At 39.6% G+C, this 22,474-nt stretch overlaps 1 protein-coding gene across 5 annotated transcripts in view; it reads right to left on the reverse strand.

Moving 5' to 3' along the window:
- Positions 1–2,912: 2,912 nt before the first annotated feature.
- Positions 2,913–22,474, reverse strand: part of PCID2 (PCI domain containing 2) — a 24,609-nt gene continuing 5,047 nt past the window's right edge. For 2 of the 5 annotated variants that reach the window (XM_023743497.1, XM_006102034.3), the window contains 13 exons: positions 20,458–20,547; positions 18,916–18,989; positions 17,747–17,812; positions 16,313–16,354; positions 15,281–15,335; positions 11,538–11,641; positions 9,120–9,195; positions 8,286–8,427; positions 7,013–7,113; positions 5,644–5,717; positions 5,358–5,483; positions 3,882–4,005; positions 2,913–3,362 (listed from right to left, as the gene is read on the reverse strand). In XM_023743497.1, coding sequence (XP_023599265.1) covers positions 3,273–3,362; positions 3,882–4,005; positions 5,358–5,483; positions 5,644–5,717; positions 7,013–7,113; positions 8,286–8,427; positions 9,120–9,195; positions 11,538–11,641; positions 15,281–15,335; positions 16,313–16,354; positions 17,747–17,812; positions 18,916–18,989; positions 20,458–20,547 — 1,164 coding nt within the window. In that variant the 3' untranslated portion in view covers positions 2,913–3,272. Of the gene's footprint in view, positions 3,363–3,881; positions 4,006–5,357; positions 5,484–5,643; positions 5,718–7,012; positions 7,114–8,285; positions 8,428–9,119; positions 9,196–11,537; positions 11,642–12,849; positions 12,869–14,313; positions 14,584–15,280; positions 15,336–15,479; positions 15,565–16,312; positions 16,355–17,746; positions 17,813–18,915; positions 18,990–20,457; positions 20,548–22,474 lie in introns of those variants that run through there. The other 3 variants (XM_023743499.1, XM_023743498.1, XM_023743500.1) reach the window with 3 other exon arrangements.

Genomic DNA, 22,474 nt, shown 5'->3' on the forward strand with positions numbered 1-22,474 from the left:
CCTGTACTCGGAAAACTATAGGACACTGAAAAAAGAGATAGAGGAAGACAAACAAATGGAAGAACATACCGTGTTCATGGATTGGTAGAATCAATACCATTAAAATGTCCATAGTACCCAAAGCAATTTAGAGATTTAATGCAATCCGCATTAAAATATCAATTCACAGACCTAGAATAAACTCTCCAAAAATTCATCTGGAATAAAAAAAGCTGCAGCAACAAATAGCTGCAGCAATCCTGAGAAAGAAGACCAAAGTTGGAGGGATCACAATACCAGATATCAAGCTATATTACAAAACTACGGTTCTCAAAACTGCCTGGTACTGGCACAAGAACAGACATATAGACCAATGGAACAGAACAGAAAACCCAGAAATAGACACAAGTCATTATGCTCAATTAATATTTGACGAAGGAGGCAAGAGCATATAATGGAGTCAAGACAGCCTCTTCAATAAACGGTGCTGGGAAAACTGGTCAGATACATGCAAAAAAATGAAACTAGATCACCAATTTACACCATACACAAAAACAAACTCAAAATGGTTAAAGGACTTAAATGTAAGATGGGAAACCATAAAAATCTTACAAGACTCCATAGGCAGCAAATTATCAGACATATGTTTAGCAATATCTTTACCGATATAGCTCCTAGGGCAACGGAAACTAAGGAGGAAATAAACAAATGGTACTACATCAAAATAAAAAGCTTCTGTACAGCAAAAGAAACCATCAACAAAATAACAAGAAAGCCCACTGCATGGGAGAACATATTTGCCAATGTTATCTCCGATAAGGGTTTAATCTCCAACATTTACAGAGAACTCATATAACTTAACAAAAGGAAGATAAATAATCTAATCAAAAATGGGCAAAGGACCTAAGCAGACACTTTTCTAAAGAGGACAAACAGAAGGCCAAGAGACATATGAAAATGTGCTCAAAGTCACTAATCATCCAAGAGATGCAAATCAAAACAACGAGATACCATCTCACACCTATCATGGCTATCATCAACAAATCAACAAACAAGTGCTGGCGAGGATGTGGAGAAAAAAGAAACCTCTTGCACTGCTGGTAGGAATGCAGACTGGTGCAGCCACTGGGAAACAGTATGGAGTTTCCTCTAAAAGTTAAAAATGGAACTCCCATTTGACCCAGTGATCCCACTTCTAGGACTATATCCCAAGAAACCAGAAACACTAATCAGAAAGGATATATGCACTGCTATGTTCATAGCAGCACAATTCACCATAGCTAAGATTTGGAGACAGCCTAAGTGCCTATCAGCAGATGAGTGGATTTAAAAACTGTGGTACATCTACACAATGGAATACTATGCTGCTATAAAAAAAGAAGGAACTTTTAGCATGTGCAACAGCATGAATGGAACTGGAGAACATTATGCTAAGCAAAATAAGCAAGTTGGAGAAAGATAAATATCACATGATCTCACTCATATTCTATATAATAAAAACCTAGATGGTGTCACGCCCTTGTGCAACGCCCTCACAAGATGGCCGCCACAAGATGGCCAGCAGGGGAGGGCAGTTGCGGGCAAGATCAGGCCAGCAGGGGCGGGCAGCTGGGGGCGACCAGGCCTGCAGGAGAGAGCAGTTGGGGGCGATCAGGCCAGCAGGGGAGTGGTTAGGGGGAGATCAGGCTGGCAGCCAGAAGCGGTTAGGGCAGTGGTTCTCAACCTTCTGGCCCTTTAAATACAGTTCCTCATGTTGTGACCCAACCATAAAATTATTTTTGTTGCTACTTCATAACTGTAATCTTGCTACTGTGATGAATCGTAATGTAAATATCTGATATGCAGGATGGTCTTAGGTGACCCCTGTGAAAGGGTCGTTCGACCACCAAAGGGGTCGAGACCCACAGGTTGAGAACCGCTGGGGTTAGGGGCAATCAGGCAGGCAGGCGAGCTGTTAAGAGCCAGCAGTCCCAGATTGTGTGAGGGATGTCCGATTGGGATCGAGCCTAAACCGGCAGTTGGATATCCCCCAAGGGGTTGTCCCAGATTGGAGAGGGTGCAGGCCGGGCTGAGGGACACCCCTCCCACTGCCCCCCTCCTGCACAAATTACGTGCACTGGGCCTCTCATATATATATATGGCTAATATGCAAAGTGTCCCCTTGGGAGTTCGACTGGGAGACCAGGAATACCATGACTCGCTATGACATGCACTGACCACCAGGGGGTGGTGCGGAATGAAGGGGGTGGTGCGGAATGAAGGAAGGTCCTGGCCAGCAGCTGGTAGCCAGGGAAGGAAGGCCCTGGCCAGGGAGACCCTACCCGGGTATGAATTTCGTGCACCAGGCCTCTAGTGTGGGATATAATAATCAACATAAACTGATGAACAAAAATGGATCCAGAGACAAGGTGGCACTGAGAAGACTGTCCAACCTCAGGGAAAAGGCAGGGGGAGGGAGGATTAGAGATCAACCAAAGGACTTAAATGCATGTATATTAGCATGACCAATGGACAGACAGTGGGGCAGTGGGGGCTTGCCCTCGAGGGTGGGAGTGGCCAGGGGGGTTAATTGGGGGAAAAAGGAGACATGTAATACTTTAAAAGATTAAAAATAAAATGTGAGTTGATTTAAACTGTATTTTGAGTGAAATATTGGAAATGTATACACAATTCAGATTTTTAAATCTTACACGTCTTAAACACACTACGTATCTCTCCTTCATTTCTGATATACTTTAACCCCAGAATTAAACTATTTTTTTTGCCAATCTGTAGGCACACTGGCCCACTTCTCTGAAAGGACCTTGGCAAAAACAAATATGCTAATTTAACGCGGACTAATGGTAAGGACAGTGGGGGGAAAAGAGTGAATTTTAAAATCTTAGCAAAATTTCGTTTCCCAGAAGATATAATAAAGACTTATGTCACTTGTATAAATTCAGAATGCCTTTTATATAGAAAAATTATATTAAAAAAATTGCACTTGTGTATAACTCTTGGGAGAAGTAAACTGTAGCTGTCTTGGAGAAGAGCCTCCTTCACAGAAGTTTCTCCAATGCTCCAGAGTCAAAGGAGGGTCTGCAACATTTGAAAAAGAAATTCCAAGTCTCCGTGAGGTCGACATTAGTAACGAGTGATGAGGAAATGTCAAGGTGGCTGTGAATACGGGAGACTCAGTCTCAACATCCTTGAGAGAAGAGCCCCAAAGAGATTCCGGCTGCAGAAAGTAACGTCCTGGCAAAGTAGTGATTTCATCAGTACGATAAACACCAGAGGAATAGGTGTTGATACATTCAACACACTGTAGACAGCGGAGGAAACGGATTTTGCTTGCTAACAACTAGCTTCTGATGCTGATGTGATATATAGCCTTTGATGTGACCCTGTAGGAGAAAAACAGAGGGTTAGTTTATGTTCCTGATTCACATCACTGATGTTGAGAGAGTTACTTACTTATTCTTCTGGCATAAGCATTCTTCCCCAATCATAGTGCAATTCAAGTCATTGGGAGAACAATGAATAAAGTTATATACGGAGAATATAGAAATATATATTATATTCACCCACCCGAACCCTCTATAAAGCCCTTTGATTATCATGGTATTTCCTGGGATACAATTAATTCTGTCAGAAAATACCTTCACAAAGGAAAAGGGTCTGATAACAACTTTAACGACAGTGCATCAAAGCTTCACATTCTAGACCAGCAGTTGCCAACGAGTGGTCCGTGGACCACTGGTGGTCGTGAGGTCTGAAAGGTTGGCAACTGCTGGTTTAAGGAAACCTTTGGAGCAGCAGTCGCCAACCGGTGGTCCGCAGACCACTGGTGGTCTGAGAGGTCCAGAAGGTTGGCGACCACTGATCTAGACCAAGTCCTAACCTGAACCGAGGAGCTCACGCACCATGTATATCAGGTTGGCTAGAATACACTGGACTTCATCGATGTCCACATCTTCCACTTGCATGAATTTCAAAGCAACTAGAAAAGCATCCAGAGATAACTGGTGTGTTTTGAGTAACAAGTACCTGGAAGAGGGAAACAGAAGTTCATATTAGTTACCAACAGAATGCAAGTACTTCAAAAGTTAAGAAAAAGAGCACTAAGTCAGTAGAAAACACATCTTCTAGGAAACATACCACTAGGAATGAAAGGAATCTTCCACCTATTAAATACACTCTAAAAATAAGAGTTATTAAATACCAGAGGCCCGGTGCACAAGATTCGTGCACTTGGGGGGGGGGGGGGGGGGGGAGGGGTCCCTCAGCCCAGCCTTGGCCCTCTTGGAGGCTGGGAGCCCTTGGGGGATGTCAAACTGATGCCAGGAGAGGGCCTAAGCTGGCAGTTGGACATCCTTAGTGCTGCCGCGGAGGTGGGCAAGGCTCCTGCCACTGCTGCTGTGCTCTCCAGCCCTGAGCCCGGCTTCTGGCTGAGCGGCACTCCCCCTGTGGGAGTACGCTGATCACCAGGGGGCAGCTCCTGCATTGAGCATTTGCCCCCTGGTGGTCAGTGCACCTCATAGCAACTGGTTGTTCCACCGTTCGGGTAATTTTTGTATTAGCATTTTATTACATAGGATAATTTTGTCTTCTCAATTTGAAAAAGCCACTAGTACAAGTATAATTTTTTATATTTACTAAATATTTCAAGGAATCTAAGATGAAGGTATTTTCACATTGTACTATCTCTGAAATCTTAACACATTGTATGCGGGAAACGTATTTATACGTTTTACATTGACTGTAAGAAGTAGAGCCACCTGTTAGCGCGCGATAAAAACTACCCGCAAACAATGTATTAAAATGGATTCGATGAAATATGGTCCTTGCCATTTTTTTATATACTACTTACAGCTATAAAAAGTCTGCCTTTGTTTGAAGTTTCTTAACTGAGATCCTGTTAGGATCAGGCCTTGAAGAAGAGTCAACTTCCAGTGTTACATGGATGAAAACAAACAAGTGCAGAAGAATTCAACTTTCTGACAGACAGGAGTGGCAGGGAGAGGTTTAATTATGAATAAAGAAAATGAACAACTCTGTCCCACACACTCTGATAAAATGTGGAATATTTTATTCTTAGGGCTGGTGTTTTAAAATATCTATTGCTAAGTTCTCTTATCATGCATACCCCGAGTTATCCCTCCCACAAGTGAGCCTTTGCTCACGCACTGTGTGGCACCAACGCCTGGAGGCAGGGGGCGGGCCGGGGAATTTTCACTTTATTCCACACAATTAAAGGAAAAGTGATGGGACCTTGTCCACACAGACTGACATCTCCATCTCAGAAGACACAGCACCTGTTATTTTAAGTTTTCATAACCTGACAACTCTACATGAGTCATACAAAGAGTTTCAACTTATTACAAAAATACTTTGCTTACACTTTCTTAAAAAGATTCCTGTAGGTGATGATCTTCAGCTTTTCAAGGATAAGGAAGATGCCACAGCGAATAAAGAAGGTCTCATGCTTCGCTAGAGCCTCGTTCAATAGAAGGAGATTGCCTTCACTGGGTGACGGGGGGAAAGATGAGCAAGCATGGTCACAAAACAAAATCCCAGGATGATATCACACCAAAAGCAATTGGTTCAACTGCTTAATTGGTGTGTGAAATTTTATTAATTTTATATTTTAAAAAATCCCAAATAGAAAAGAATAAAATACTCTACCTTACAGCTCTGGTTACTTCAGCAAACTGCATGAGATGATACTTTTTCAAAAGCTCAATGGTTGGCATATGACCCTAAGACAAAGAGTTAATTTTCCAGAATAAGAGCCCTTTCTTTTTTAACAGAATTTGTTTTTTTGGGTGTTTGTGTTATTTTTTTTGGTTGTTTGCTTTTTATTTTTTTAAACAGAATTATTTTTGATAAAATCCTTATCAAGGAACTAAGTTTTAAAAACTTGCAAACTTGTATTTCTTAGAATTTCTTCTTAACACTCCAGTGTGGGGTGAATTTCCCGCCAAAATATAAGATGGCTCTGTCTTTTGGTTTTGTTCCATCCACCAAAAGGGTGGATTACAAACAAATATTTGGTAATACGCAGTTACAATCGGCCCGAGTTTACACGTTTCCCGCACTCCACCGCAAATCTATATGAACCGAGTTAAAGACGGCTCCCGCGGAGTACGCGCAATTCACGAGAGCCGACTTAACTCGTTTCCCCCACTCCAAGTGTTAAGTAGCTGAACAAGGTTTGAAAACATCATAGTATGCTAGGGGGGGGGGAAACTGATCTAGAAATCAGAAAACCTTGGTATAATATAGTTGTGTCATTCAGTTACATATGACCTTGATCTTGACCTTCCCATGTCTCTTGTCCTTAATATCATAGGAGGGAAGTGATAACTGAAGAAATTTCTAAATTCAGATTTAGAAATACAGAAACAACCTTTAGAAGAATAAAGCTTAAAAAAATTATCTTCTTTGTTTCTGTGAAGGATAGTTATAAGTAGAAAGGGTATGTACAACATTGTACCTTTGCCAATACAAGCTATCCTGAACTAAAATAATTTTAACCAAATGTGTCCACTGCTTTGATAAACTTTTAGAAAATGTTAAATGGGAGGATAGAAAGGTCTATCTATCACTTTGAGAATGTTTTAGCCAATTAACATATTAGTTATTTGTCATTGCTTGTTAAGTACCAAAAATAACTTTTGGTGACCAAATAAGACACCTACAAATAGGCTGGAATGACATTTTCCGTTCTTGGCTAATCCATTTCTATTAATGTAGATTTTTTAGGGGGAGTAGAAATAATATGAACTTATTTTATTTGTCCTACATTACGTTAAATTTCTTAAGTAGATACTTTAAATAGGAAGGAAATACAAACAAAGCCTTTAAAGAAGGATCTGGAAGTGTCAATCATGAAGATACATGGTTCAGGCTACACACAAAGCTATTCTTCCTCTATTCTGGGGTGGGCTCCTATGCAGCTCAGGTTGTGATCAACTACAAACCATCTATAAGCTTCTACAAAGTCTATAAGCTTCTTGAAAGCAAAGGGGTCTATAAGAACTGAATAACTCACCAACAGCATTTTTACTGGGAGTAAATATATCAAAATCATCCTTTTGTTCTTCTGACTTAAACGGTGACAGTGCTCAAAGGCAAAGGACAGGTACTCCTCGGCTGCAGAGACATCGGCAAAGGTCAGACAAGAGCATCTTTTAAAATATACGGCTACTGAAGTTCCCTCTATGCTCTTTATCCTGCCATTTATCCTTATACAAAGGTTCTAAAGTTTTCAGAAACTATAAATGTCTACCAATAATACTGATAATTCTTGTTGTTGGGTATTAAAAACACTCGAACCTTCAGAGCAAAAACCTATCAATGCCTTAATAGACTTCAATATAATTTAAAAGCTTTTCTTCTTATGCTTCATAATTTAAGAAAAAAAAAGCAGTGATGAAGAATAACCAAAGAAAGTCCATTTTCAAAAGTCCTACATCTATGAAATTTTTTTTGTGAAAGAAAATTTGAAATTGGGTCTGTATATGCCTATAGAATAAAAAATAAGATGAAAGAGCTGTTATTTTTGTTATCAGAGAATCCATGGCTATAAGACATGGGGAGAGAAAAGTGATTTTATCTATCTTACATTGCCTGAAGTTATGTTGTTTCATACGCAAATAGCTGTTGAAGAGGTGAATTAAAAAGTCTGGTCTGAGTACAATAAAAGAAGTTATAAAGAACCACCTCATGCCAGTTAATCAAAAAGTTTAAAAAGAAAAAAACTGGCATCATGTTCTTGAGAAAGTTAATGATATAAATTGCACAATAATGTAATTTCACGAAAGCGCCATTCTGATGTGGTAATGACACCATCGCCTATGGCCACAAACACCAAAGACAACACCAGAACAAGGACACATTTCCACTGCTCGCCTGGGCATTCCATGGGGGATTTCTAAGCAGCAAGTTGGCAGCTGAGCTACCTGCTGCCCCAGTCTCCATGTCCTGTGCCAGCATGATCAGCACAGGCAAAGGGAGAAAACAATTACTTTTATCAAATGCCAAGAATACTGCTGCTTACTTCCTCACGGAAAAAAGATTTCCAGAATAACTGAGAGTCTGCATGTATTTCAGAGACCCAGCATGGATTAAGAAACTTCAAATACAATTTTCCTTTTACTTAACCAACTTTAGTGTCAAAAATAAACAAAAAATAACTTGGTTTACACCTATATTCCACTTTAAGTAATAATAAATTGTAATAATTGTGATCTCTAAAACTACATTACAGAGTTGTTCAGAATGCAATGGCTTTAAAATACTGGAAAAAATGATTAACAACATACCTTGTTTAAAGTCACTATCAAACATGGCCTTTCGTCCAACATAGTACCTGTATGTTACTCTCTGTGCTGTGCTATAATCTTCTTTCAGATTTGAGCTGTCGATGGCTCTGATGAGAGGTTTACACAAATGGAGTTTGTTGATCTATAACAAATTACAATCCACTAAACATGTTATTTAAAAAAAAACAAAACAGGCAGGACCAACTTAAACTTCTACTTTACTAAGCCTATGCAACCTTAAACTGGGAATTACAAAACCCATTACCATCATCAAAATTGATCATATAATACTAAAATCGAAACAGAAGCCATATGGCACAGATTATACCCACTTGAGAAAGCCCTAAGAAGAGCATCAGGCAGAGGTGCTTCCAGGGCAGATGTTCCCTCTGAATGAAGGCCCCCCACAGGGGCCAGGGGCCAGCCGCTGGTGTGTGACACAGCTGCTCTTCACCTGGCCAACTCATGTAGCAAAGAATGATTTCTTCACCCATTCACAGGCCCATATGTTCTGGCAGAGGCTCTGGAGTGAAACTCCTCACTGAAAGCCCAGTTCAGCACACCAGCACACTCTTAATATGCGGGCACCTTAGTTTCCCCTGGAGCTAAAAGCTTACCTCATAGGGCTGAGGTTTTTTAAACAAGGCGACATTTCTTACAATAGTGCCTTGCACTTAGCAGGCACTCAACAAATGTTAGCTCTTAGGATTACAAATATGGCTAGGTGATGACCATTTCCCCAGCAATGCCAGGGGAGCTAGCTGATAATTAATAGAAATGGTATCTGGGAAGACAGGAGAAAGAAGTTTACACACTATTCAAACAGAAGCATACCTTAAAGTAAATCTTGAATAACTGATTCACCAGAAACAGCATCCCCCACTTCTTAGAATCCTCTATACCAGCACGACTATGGGAAAAAATTTTTATCCAGTTACATAGGAAATAAGAATTATATTTATAAATTACAAAATAAACTGTCTAAACAAATTGATATGTTGAGATAAAATCTTACAGCTTAAGTCATATTTATGAAATAAAACAACATTTTGAAAGAAGATGTCTTATCTAATAGGTAAAATTGAAGAGTCCAAACCAGGAATTCTAACCCCAGATAATTATTAGGTAATACACTCCCTCTGCTGCAGCACCTGAAAACTGCCTAGTTTGCAGCAATAGTATGTAAAAGCTAATCGTTATAAAGCATTTTATGGTTGTTTTCCATTTTTTGGTAGTATCCTTTGAAGCACAAAAGTTTTTTTATTTTGATGAAGTCCAATTTATCTATTTTTCCTTTGGGTGCTTACGCTTTTGGTTTCACAGCTAAGAAAACCGTTGCCAAACCAAGGTTATGAAGATCACTGCTGTGCAGGAACATATAATCAAATAGAAGTCCAAGTATTCATGTAATCAATATTTCCTAAGGGCTACCTTGGTGTGAGAGACACCATGTGAAAGCCGCATACATGCCCTCACGGACTTTGAAATCGAACAAACATCATCCAAACATCACCAAAATAATTACTTTTGCTGAGTGTAGTGAACACAATGTACAATCTGTCATGAAAGTTTAGGGGAGGCGGAAAGCTGTGAAATAAGCAGACAACCAGATGAAAAGCTGGGAGGACATGCCAGGCAAAGGAATGGCATGTGTGGAAAGCCTCGGTGGGGAGTATTGGGAGGAACTGCTTTAGTCCAGCTTGGGTGCAATGTTTTGAGGTGGGGCTAGTGGGGACAGAGTGGTGAGAAATGAGAAGCTGAAACACTTTTCTGGGGACTAGAGATTTTGTTTGTTTATTTACACATGGAAAGCTTTTCCTTTCTTTGCTTTAAAATATCCTAAAACTCTCAAATAAACATAGCTTTATAATAGGTGAAGAGATGGAGTTTCAGGAGAAAAATGGAAACTCTAAAGTAGAATCAGATGGAAAGTCTAGAAGCAAAAATTAAATAGTGGTCCTAGCTGGTTTGGCTCAATGGATAGAGTGTTGGCCTGCGGACTGAAGGGTCCTGGGTTCAATTCTGGTCAAGGGCACATGCCCGGGTTGCAGGCTCAATCCCCAGTAGGGGGTGTGCTAGAGGCAGCCAATCAATGGTTTTCTTTCATCATTGATGTTTCTATCTCTTTCTCCCTCTCCCTTCCTCTCTGAGATCAATAAAAAGATATTTTAAAATAAATAAATACATACATACATACATACATACATACTAATAAGAACAGTCAACTTGAGACCAGGTCAATATAAATTACCCAAAATGAAAGAGAGGGGGAGGAAAGATTGAAAAACAAACAGTATATCAGTGCCCTGTGGAATAATATCATGTAGTATAATGTACATGTAACTGGAGCCCCAGAAAGAAAAGAGAAAGAATGAGAGAAAGAAAGAGAGAAAGAAAAAGCAGTTGAAGAATATAAAAAATTAAATTTAGAAAAATCTATTAAGAAACATCAACTTAAGATCCAAGAAGCAAGAAAAACAGGAAAATACATAGGGTGCCCGGGCCAGGTGGCTCAGCTGACTGGAGTTCCATACACCAAAAGGCTGTGGGTTCAATCCCCAATTGGGATGCGAACAGGAGGCAACTGATTAATGATTCTCTCTCAACCTCTAATCCTCTCTCTCTAAAAATCAATAAAAACATATCCTTTGGTGAGAATTAAAAAACAACAACCACCACCTGGGTATATGAGGGTCAAACTACTGAAAGCCAAAAGTGAAGAGAAAAAAAGGCAAAGGAAAGAGTCATTACATACCAACAAACAACAATAAGAACCGACAACTGACTTCATCAGAAACATAGAAAAGCTGATGAAATGACATTTTAAAGTCTTAAAAGAAAAGAGTCCAATCTAGAATACTCCACCTAGCAAAAGGATCCTTCAAAAATGAAGACAGAATAAAGAATTTCAGAAAAAAAGCTGAGAATTCATTGTCAGCAGACCAACACTAAAAGCAAAATGCTAAATCAAAGTCTCAGAGAAAAGAGAAATGGTACCAGACAGAAACTCAGATCTACTGTATGGGAAATATTAAAGAGCTCAAATGGCAAATATGTGACTAAGCATAAAAGACTATTTTTCTCTTGTCTTATTTCTTTACTAAACAATTGACTGTTAAAAGCAAAAAATAAAATGACTGTGGGGTTACACATATGTAGAAGTCAAGTCAATGTCAACAACAGACAAAGGGCAGGGAAGGGGCAATGCATTATGATAGGAGACTGATAATATGTCTCCAAAACCTTACTCACGTGTCACTGGCACAGACTCGGAAACAGCTCATCAACAACTCAGCAGCTTTTTCCAACATGTCCCCAACTTTGCTTTTTCCTTTCTTAACCAACTGCTGATCTGCCTAATAGAATATAAAAACATTTACTTTTTATTTCTGCTAGATTTCTTAATTAAAAAAGAAAATCACAGTGCAGCTAGAAGCAAAAAAAAAACAAAACAAAAAGGCTACAAAGGTCCCAAAGGGTTCTGATGAAATCATCTAGAATTATAGTTTAGTCCACCTCTTCCACAAATCAAATCTCTCTTCAACTAATTCAAGCTAATAAGTCAACCAATTTTTTAAGCCATTGCATGTAGCCCTGCATTAAGAAGCCTTTTGTTCCCTCATTACTGACTTTCCCATTTCCTACACACAGCTATTAAAAACCTTGAAACACACACTTTTCAATAAATACCGAAGTCATTACCAAGTTTGACCTCTTCCTTGCTTTCAGGATAGTCTTCATTAAAAAAGAACCATTTTCTCCCACTCATAATCTCCCTATCACAGGTTCTCCAAGTGTGATCTATGAGTTCCTGAGGGCCTTCAAGATGCTGGCAGATAACTCACATGGTTAAACTACTTTCATAATAATACTAAATTAAATTACTATTTCTTTTTATTGTACTGACATGTGCACAGTTTTCACTGATGGTGCAAAAACAATAGTAGGTGAAACCACTGGAGCATCATGCATCCACAATCCATCAATCAATTAACCAACAAAGCTAATTTCACTTTAAAATGTCCTTAATGATGCAGTATCATTAAGTCTTGGTCCTTAAATACATAAATTTCTAATGCTATTTGTGGTGAAATGGGAAATATATTCAAAGTATGTCTGTCCCACAGCAAAATATGATGGTTGTTTTAAGGAAAGCACTTGGGCACTGTTGGAATTGCCAGCTGCACCATGGAACTGACAGACAAGCAGTGCAATTCAGGCGTGCTTGAAAGTGAATGAAAGAAGCCTATTACTTTCAGGCAAACAACTGACAGTATTTGTTACCAATGTCAGTATTTGGGCTTTCAAGGGAAAAAAAAAATTTGGAAAACTTCTATGGATCACCGTGAACTTGGCAGCTTTCCATTACTTCAAGAGTCTTCTGATGAGGTCACTGTAGATATTAACAAATGTAGTTTTTCTGGTTTTGTTTTGTTTTTTACATAATGAAATGTATCAATAGTGGGAACATCTCATAACTCAATGAACTAAAAGTTTCCAAATGTTCAATGTATTTTACAAAACCATGCAAGGGTAAAAGATCCATTCAAAGTTCATGACTCACCAGTGGATTCTGATGTAACAGTGGAAAAAGTTCACTGCTAAGCTTCAGAGCCCACACTGTAACTAGCCTGTAAAAAGTAGCTTTTAGTGTTGATACAGCTCAAAGAAGAGTATCTACAATTATCTGAAAAGGCTACTAAAATACTCCTCCCTACTCCATCTACCTTTGTGTGAGGCCAGACTGTCTTCATATATTCAACCAAAACAACATATTACAACAGAGTAAACACAGAAGCAGAAATGAGAATCTGGGTGGCTTCTGTTACACTAGACATTAGAGTTTAAACTGCAAAAGAATATCATTCTTCTTAGTACTTTCTGTTCATTCTAAAAATAGTTATTTTTTTATTTAAAAGTCAATTATGTTACCATGCAAAAGTTTTATTAGTTTAATTTTTAATCTTTAGTGTTGAAAGTATTACATATGTCCTCTTTTCCCCCCATTGGTTATTGATGAGATCACTGTAGACAGGCACCCGCCCTCCTATTATTTCTTACTTTAAATGAATATTAAAATTTTTCCCAGTTAAAATTTCTAATACAGTAAATATGCATAGATATAACACATACTAAAGGCCCGTTGCAGGAAGATTCCTGCAAGAATAGGGCTTCCTCGGGCCTATTCCTGCAAGAATAGAGCTTCCTGAGACCAGAGCGAAGCAGAGAAGGAGACTGATAATATGTCTCCTTGGTGGGCTTCGCTCCCTTCTCCACTGCCTCGCTCCCTCCCTTCGCCGCTTTGCCCACGGCTCCCTTCCTTCTCTGCCGCTTTGCTCCCTTGCCAGATCACGGATCCAAGACCCGGATCCCCCGGGCAGCATCGGGCACTGCCGGCCCCGCCTTGCCAGGTCACGGATCCGGGGCCTGGGTCCCGTGGGCAGCGTCGCATGCTGCTGGCCCCGCATCGCCGGGTCACGGATCCGGGTCCCGCGGGCAGCGTCGTGTGCTGCCGGCCCCGCCTCGCCGGGTCAGGGATCCGGGGCCTGGAGCCCGTGGGCAGCATCATGTGCTGCTGGTCCCGCCTCGCCGGGTCACGGATCCAGGGCCCGGGCCCCGCCTGCAGTATGCAAATTTAACGGCCATCTTTGTTGGGTTAATTTGCATACTCTTCTGATTGGCTAATGGGCGTAGTGAAGGTACAGTCAATTAGCATCTTTGTCTTTTATTAGTGTAGATAACACTATAATTTCAGTTCTAATATTTCCATTTGGTTCTTCTTTATATCTTTTCTTTGCTGAGACTGTACATTTTCATTTGTTTCAAGCATGTTCGTAATTGCTCCTTTAGGCCTTTTTATGATGGCTGGTGTAAAATCTTTATCAGGGAATTTCAACATTGTGTCATCTCTGTGTTGGTGTTTGTTGATTGTCTTTCCTCATTCAACATCTCAAAAGGCTAAGATTTTCCTGATTCTTGGTATGATAAGTATTTTCAGTTATACCCTGGACATTTGGGGTATTATTACCTTACGAGGCTGTGGATCTTATTTATCTTGTTTCAGCAGGCCTCTGCTGACACCATGCCAGTGGTAATGGGGGCTCCACCTCTATGGCACTGGGTGGGATGGGGGTCTGGCTCCCCAGAGATTGGGGCCCCGCATACTTTGTACGGAATGCAGCAGGAATTATCAAAGAGGTCTGTCTTGATGAGCTGCCTTGCCCCTTCCTGCTCTTCTTGGGGCTTCTTCATCTCTGCGGGTTGGTATTCCCAGATTTCAGGCTTCTCTGGGACCCAGCTAGGTCAGAGAGGTGGCAAAAAAGAAATGCAGAAAATTCACTGCTCACTGCTCTGCAGGTTCCTGCCCCCTATTTCTCTCCACCTCTCAGAGTCATATTGGCTTTAAAATTCCCAGCAGGAGAAATAGGAAAAATGTGCTTATTCCATCTTGTCTAGTCATAGAGTCGTTAATAATTTTTAAAACTGTAAAGGGGTCTTAGGACCAAAAAGTTGAGAAACACTGCTCCAAAACTGGCTGATGCTGATCCCCAAGGGGAAAGCAACTCCATAAAAGCCAGGATCTTTACCTCCTCATACCAGAGAAACCCTTAGCTATTGCCTCAACCTACATTAAGATGGAATTCTTTAAGAGAGGGGACAGGTCACATCTCAACAGTAGAAGAGAATCAGAATTGCCCATCTATTACTGTTCCGTCCCCTTTAAAAAAAAAAAAAAATCTTGCATGTCATAAGTGATTAACCATATGCAGAAACAACTCCCTCTATAGCTACAGTGTGAAAACCAGTTTATTTAAATCTGTTCACATCAACCCAAAAAGAAAAGTTGAGACATCCCTGTTATTTTGTTCTCTATATCAGATATATCCCAACCCCCACTCATGTCTCAAAACTCCTGTAAAGAATGACATGAAAGTACGCAATAGACAGATACCAAGTCTGGGTTGTAAAACAATAATGGTAAAAATTGAACTTACATTATTGGCAAATACTCGAAGATCAAGTGCTACTGCATACATGACAGGCAGAGCCCTACAGGGGCAAAAAAATACAGGTGTTTGAAGAGGCTACGAGGTCAGAGAGCCCCTTACCAGAGGTGGGACTGACATCTACACACAAGGCTATTATCCAGAATAGGAGTTAGCCCCCCTCCAATAATCCAATGGCTACTGTTACCTTCCTCATCATCCATCAGGGCAGCTTGCAGCCCTTGTGCTTCCTGATCAACAGAGGCCAGACACTGAAGCTCTCTCCACCTACTACCCCAGGCCCTCCTCAGAGGCTTAGACCCTGGTCCACGTAGGGGCCCTCAGACTGAGGCAGCACTTCCTCATTGCTCCCAGGACATCCTCCTTCTCTACTCCCCACAATTATTCAAACAACTCCATTAAAGCAAGATGTGATTTAGTAAAATTTCCTAACAGCAACAGGAGTATGCAACAGACAAAATGTCATAAAAGAAAAATTTTTTTAAATCTAGCTGGCTGTGTTGGTCTTCCTTTCATGGGTAAATAAGCCTTCACTTTAAAAGGGGCTGTGGGGTTTTGTTTTTGCCTTTTTTCCAATATAAACAAAATTTCAGTGTTTGCCTACAGTTTGTTAATAAATCATAAAATTAAGAATTAATTTGGCAAACAATTTAAAATAACCCAATTATTATGTATTATATTACCCCAAATGAACTGTAGTGATCTACCTCTTTTGTCCAAGTTTAAAACCAAAAATAACAATTGAAGGGGAAAAAATTGTATTTAATAAATATTTGGAGGCATGCAAGGGCTGAAATAAAAATACTTCATTTTTATATAAACACACTGCAAATAATCTGGCTGATCTGCCATTTAAGTTTACAATGACTATTAAAATTCCATTATCCATGTTGACATTACATCAATACATATTAAATGTTCACATAGAAAATATGATACATATTTAACTAGATTACATTTTTTAAAGCTTCTGAAAAAAAAAAAAGAGGCTAATTTCTAGTTGTTTTTGTTCATACTTACCAGTTTTCTTCTTTGTGGGCCTGAAACGCCCGTAGGAATGATGTACTACATTAAGGTATAACATATAAAATTTAAATAATGCTACAAATAAGAAGAATAAATAAGGAGAATTCTAAACTTTCAGGGGGATAGCTCACCATTTAAAAATTATAAACTCATAGCAGTAAGTTCTTGAGAAAAAAATGTATAAACCCACTTACAAATATCTGAGTATCATAAGGTGCAAGTACTAAATATATTTATTTCATACATACTTTCTCCAAAGTAAGAAAAAGACCATTTTCATAAAATAGTTTTTTAAAAAATGATTTGAAACATCCATGCAAGAGAGAAACATGGATCAGTTGCTTCCTGCATGCCCCCTAGTGGGGATCGAGCCTGCAACCCGGGCATGTACCCTAAACGGGAATCGAACTGGTGACCGATCAGTGCATGCGATATCACTCAACCAACTAAGCCTCACCGGCCAGGGCACAAGATTTTTTTAAAATTGGCAATCACAAACACTTTATTTGGTTACTCTGATCCCAGATGATCACAACTTTTATGTAACTAGAGGCCCAGTGCAGGAATTTATGCACGGGTGAGGGGGCTCCCTCAGCCTGACTGGCAATCGGGGGCATTCGGGGCTGATCAGGGCCGCTGGCCAGGGGGAGGGACCGCAGGAGGTTGGCTGTGGGAGCGCACTGACCACCATGGGGCAGCTCCTGCGTTGAGCATCTGCCCCCTGGTGGTCAGTGCATGTCACAGTCTGGTCATCTGGTCTTAACAGTCACTTAGGCTTTTATATATACAGATGGGCTGTGGAATCTATAGTATAAAGTTTAATTCATCAATTATAAAATTGCTGAATTCAAAGCAGACCTAATAGTTAGCAAACAACTCTCTTCTGCATATATTTAAACAAGGTGATTAAAAAAAAAAAAAGAGCAAACTGAGTCTAGAGATACATATAAATACTAGGACACTCACTGACTAGGGGCTTAGTTATAAGCTATCACCTCAATGATTTAAATCAGAATTTGGCTTGATTAGGTCTTTTTTGACCACAATTAAATGATGATGTGTGTTGAGTCCACTTTTGTCCATCTATACCTGGATTTTGGAGTTCTGATATTCCACTAAGGGAACGGAACCAGTCCCTGTAACTACATTTAATGCTTTAGAGGCAACAAAATATTCTTCATAACAGAATTAAATAAAATCCTTAATCATAACCAAATCCTTATAAACTTAACTAGATGATAGGCTTAAGACCTATGCTAAATTTAAATACCAAGTGAAATAGGTAAATAGGAGTTTCTCTTCCAAAAAGTTTTAATTCCTTTCCTAATTACAGGGATAAATAAAATTAGCCCAAGGTCTCAAAATCTTAAACCTCAAGTAATCCGCTGTATGTTATAAACTGAACAATTAACAGATGACAAAAGATATTGGACGATGACAGTCTGGCATTTGTATGCCTCTATGAAGTCATGGTTCCCCACTGCGTACGTGCACCTGGAAAAGAAACACTGGAGCTTGAGGACTGAAGCAGCAGACAGGGCATTCACAGGATAAAATCCTAGAAGTAAACTACATAGACCACACATCTTCTATCACAAACACCCCAGTTCTCAACTGATCCTGTAGTGAAAGATGGACCTTCTGCTTGGCAGACTACATAAGTTGAAGAAACACACAAATAACTATTTGAAGTAAAATGGGTTGGTATATTAGGAAATCCCACATTATGTTTTGAGACTATTCTTTCAAGTCCCAGAAGGAGAACCTAGCTGCCAGCAGGTTTTATTAGTAACATGCACTGATAATACAGTATGGCACTTCAATAAGTGATGACTCTCCAACTAGATGCCCAGCTGGTCAGAGTCATTATTAGTCAGTTCATCAGCAAATCTGGAATCTCATGGCATACTGCACAGAGCTAGGAAATTGAAGGGTACCTTACACTACAAAGACCCCAGTGGCACCCCGACTTTTCCTAAGATCTCACAGGGCTACCCTACTTTGCCTCCCCACCCCACCCACACCCCAACTCCAGCCTGCTCTGAAACACTGGAAGGATTGCAGGCAGGGAGGCAGTCAAACACCACATACTGTAAGGACATAAAACTTTGCTTGAATTGATGGTTTAGAGATAAACGTAGATGAAATGAAATGTAAATAAAAAGTAATATCTTATTTGCTCAGCTGTAGTTTCTTTCCCAGTCAGGCAAAGAGATTAAAAGCCAGGCATATTTCCCTGAGAAAATACAGTCAAATGTGGGCTCTACACTCTACTAAACAAAAGATCACTATACAGCCAATATAATGAGTATCAAGTGTTGGTTTTTTTAGTGACACACAATAGACATATAAATATACATGATCACAATATAATTTTAACTTTTGAAAATATACATGATCCTTGAAATAAAAAAAAAAGTTTATTAAAATCTTAGTTTTTTAAAGTTTACAAAATTTTCACAGGCTTTACTGAAGTGAAATTGCAAACACACTTTTCTACTTTTCCAAAGTAATTATTCATTGTTTCAAGCATTAGATGATGTTAAATAAAATCCTTAGTCAATTCAGCAACTCCAAGATGTGCTTATTTTACTTACCTTAAATGAGCTGCAAACATTTCATCATAAGGGGGTTCCAAAACTTGTTGACACTTCTCTTCCGGAGAGGCCAACTAAACGAAATGATAAGATGAAAAATGGCAAAAATAAAATTAAAAGGCATGGAAAGAACACAATGTGTACAGATTTAAACAAACCTATTTCAAAAGAATATAAACTTTACAGTTAACAGTAACACTTTATAGTTTAGTACTTCTAAATAAAAGGTTCACTGTTTCAATAAATATTAATCAAGCATGAGCTATGGATAGAGCACTAGATTAATACAATGTTTTGTCTACCACAGGCTAGGAAACAGTCTAGGCACTTTCATACATATCTTAATGTTTCATACATACCTTAATAGTTCTTGCCAGTCAGTCAAGAAATATTTAATAAGCAGCTACTATGTGCTTAATAATTAATAAAGTGTATAATACCTTACATAAATAAGGTCTAATGAGTTAGAGAAGAAGGCATGTTAGGAATCACTCCTCAGCTTCCTGGTGATAGAACCACCCTCTCTCTGTACTGGTCTAGACTAGTTGACATTTACTTCTAACTCTTTCCTCTCAATGACCAAATTTTAGGTAATATAAGCATTACAATGGATTATAAAGCACTCTGAATTAAAAAAAAAAGGAATCAATGAGTCTACTCTTACACTGATACAATACATATGTAAATGTGGAAGGGAAAAATGACATCAGAAAAATCACCATTCTACAATCACTAATGAAACAATTGATTCGGACAATGGCCACCAGTGAATGGAACCATCAGATGGAAGGTTAATGGGGAATTTTATATAGAAATCAGCCTTAGATTATAAATGGACAAACAGACATGTGTGTCCCGGATGTGCACCTGAATATCATCAAGTCTCTGGCACTAATTTCTATTTAGAGCAATGGTTCAATGTGTTCTGCACATTAGAACAACCTAGGAAACTTTAAATTATTTTTTTAAAAGCCTGCTTCTACTCCAGGAACTGTGTGGGGGTTTTTTGGTGTGTGTGTGTGTGTGTGTGTGTGTGTGTGTGTGTGTGTGGTTTTGTTTTTGTTTTTTGGTTAATCCTCACCTGAGGGTATTTTTCCATTGATTTTTTTTTTTTTTTTAGGGAGAGTGGAAGAGAGAGAGAAACGCATCGATTGGTTGCCTCCTACACAAGCCCTGACCAGGGCCCAGACCGGGGAGGAGCCTGCAACCAATGTACGTGCCCTTAACCAGAATCAAACCAGGGACCCTCTGGTCCATAAGCCAACGCTCTATCCACTGAGTCAAACTGGATAGGGCTGTTTTGTTTTGTTTTTTAAATATATTTTTATTGAGTTCAGAGAAAAAGGGAGTAGGAGAGCGAGAGACAGAAACATCAATGATGAGAGAGAATTATTGATCGGCTGCTCAAGAACTGTTTATATGGTCAGAGGTGCAATCTATAGGCAGCCAAATATAATCACCAACAGATAAGCTCAAATTCTAAACCTGTCTTAGGAAGCCAGGTACACTGTATCCCTCTCTGTGCTTAGTCCTTTCACCTACCTGAAGCCGTGGGTTGGCAACATGAGGATGCTTGAAAGACACCAGCTCTGCAAAGGATTCCCCATCTCTGGTTTCAATTGCTTCATAGACCTGAAGCATTTGAGAAGAGAAAAGCTCAGTAGAAAATAAAATACTCTATTCTAATAGAACCTAAACAACACATTGTATACCACTAAAATTCATTTTCCCTATTTTGAAAGGAGCAAGAATAATCAAAATATAACAAGTATTCGCTTTAGCCAGCAAACATAACTACTTTTCAAAATAAGATCTTCCGAAGGCAAATCAACAGGTGACTTAATATTAAAAACCATGAAAAAGCAGAATAAACCAGCTTATTATTTGATAATTAATGAAGGTGAATTATTCTAGTTTTACTCAGTCATACCAGCAGACATTTGAAAATTCACTTTCACAGCTTATGGGGAAAAAGAGCTTATAAACCACGTATTTCCAAAATTCAAAAGGCTTCCACTCAACCTAAATATAAAAATTGCAATGGCAATGGCTAAATGAATGGTGTCATAGTCATACAACAGGTAACTGTGTGCTGTAAAAAAGGATGAAATAAATCTACATGTAGTAACATGGGAAAGTGTTCACAATATGCTTACTGTTAAGCAAAAGGAAAAAAAAAATTAGCCACAAGAAAACTGCATAACTTGATCTGGGAGAAAAAGAAAAAGTATGTATGACATGTAAGCTCAAAAAGAAATGCAGGACCCATGTCACAGCAGTTGACTCCTTGGCCAGTGCAGTGAAGGCTAAGGAGGCTTTTATTTTATATATTTCTATACTGGAAGACTGTTATAGCAGACATTTATAATTAAAAAAGCAAATTATATTTTAAATTATATTCACCAAAAATGACATAAAAATCCCAACTATATAAGTGAGGAGAAAGCAAAGCATAAAGCTGCATATATATATTAGTACCAGAGGCCTGGTGCATGGATTTGTGCACTGGTGGGGGCATGGCCTGCAGGGATCAGCCCACTGTGGGAGTGCCACTCATCCCGGTTAGCCGAGCAGCTGTGGACCCACCCTCTGAGCAGCTGCTCCTGCTGCTCATCCTGCAGTGAGTGTCTGCCCCCTGGTGGTCAGTGCATGTCATAGCGACTGGTCGTTCTGGTCATTCTGCTGTTTGGTCACTGAGCTTCTATATACACTGAGTGGCCAGATTATTATGACCACCCCATTAGTACTTCGTTGGGCCACCTTTTGCCTTCAATACTGCGGCAATTCATCTTGGCATTGACTCCATGAGATCTTGAAAGGTGATGCGAGGAATCTGACACCATGCCTGATGAACAGCACTGTCCAGTTCTGTGAGATTTGATGGTTGTGGAACCAGCTGCCTGATGGCTCCTTTAACTTGGTCCCACAAATGCCCAATTGGATTGAGATCTGGTGATTGTGGGGGCCACCTAAGCAAGGTAAAGTCTCCCTTATGTTCTTGAAACCACTCCTGCACAATAAGAGCACCGTGGCATGGCGCATTGTCTTGTTGGAAGAAGCCATCTCCATTGGGATACGCCATCAACATGATAGGATGAACTTGATCAGCAACGATACTTAGGTATGGTGTGCTATTCAGATGTTGTTCCACACAAATTAAAGGGCCCAAATCATGCCAGGAAAACATGCCCCAAACCATAACACTGCCCCCGCCAGCCAGCTTGAAGGGTTGTACTCATGCATGTGGGGTGCATGCTTTCATGCTGTTTCTGCCAAATTCTCACTCTGCCATCTGCATGCTGCAACTGGAAATGTGATTCATCGGACCACATGACTTTTTTCCAATGCTCAACTGTTTAATCCTTGTGTTCCTGTGCGAATTGGAGACGTTTTATCTTGGTAACTGCAGACAGCATAGGTGTTTGAACAGGCCTTCGGCTTCCATATCCCATATGATGTACAGCTAATTTGCCTTCAAACGTCAGTTGGTCATAATAATCTGGCCACTCAGTGTATATAGACTAGAGGCCCAGTACATGAAAATTCATGCACTGGGGGG

Source organism: Myotis lucifugus, unplaced genomic scaffold (assembly GCF_000147115.1).
Source record: "Myotis lucifugus unplaced genomic scaffold, Myoluc2.0 scaffold_395, whole genome shotgun sequence".
Classification (NCBI taxonomy): Eukaryota; Metazoa; Chordata; class Mammalia; order Chiroptera; family Vespertilionidae; genus Myotis; species Myotis lucifugus.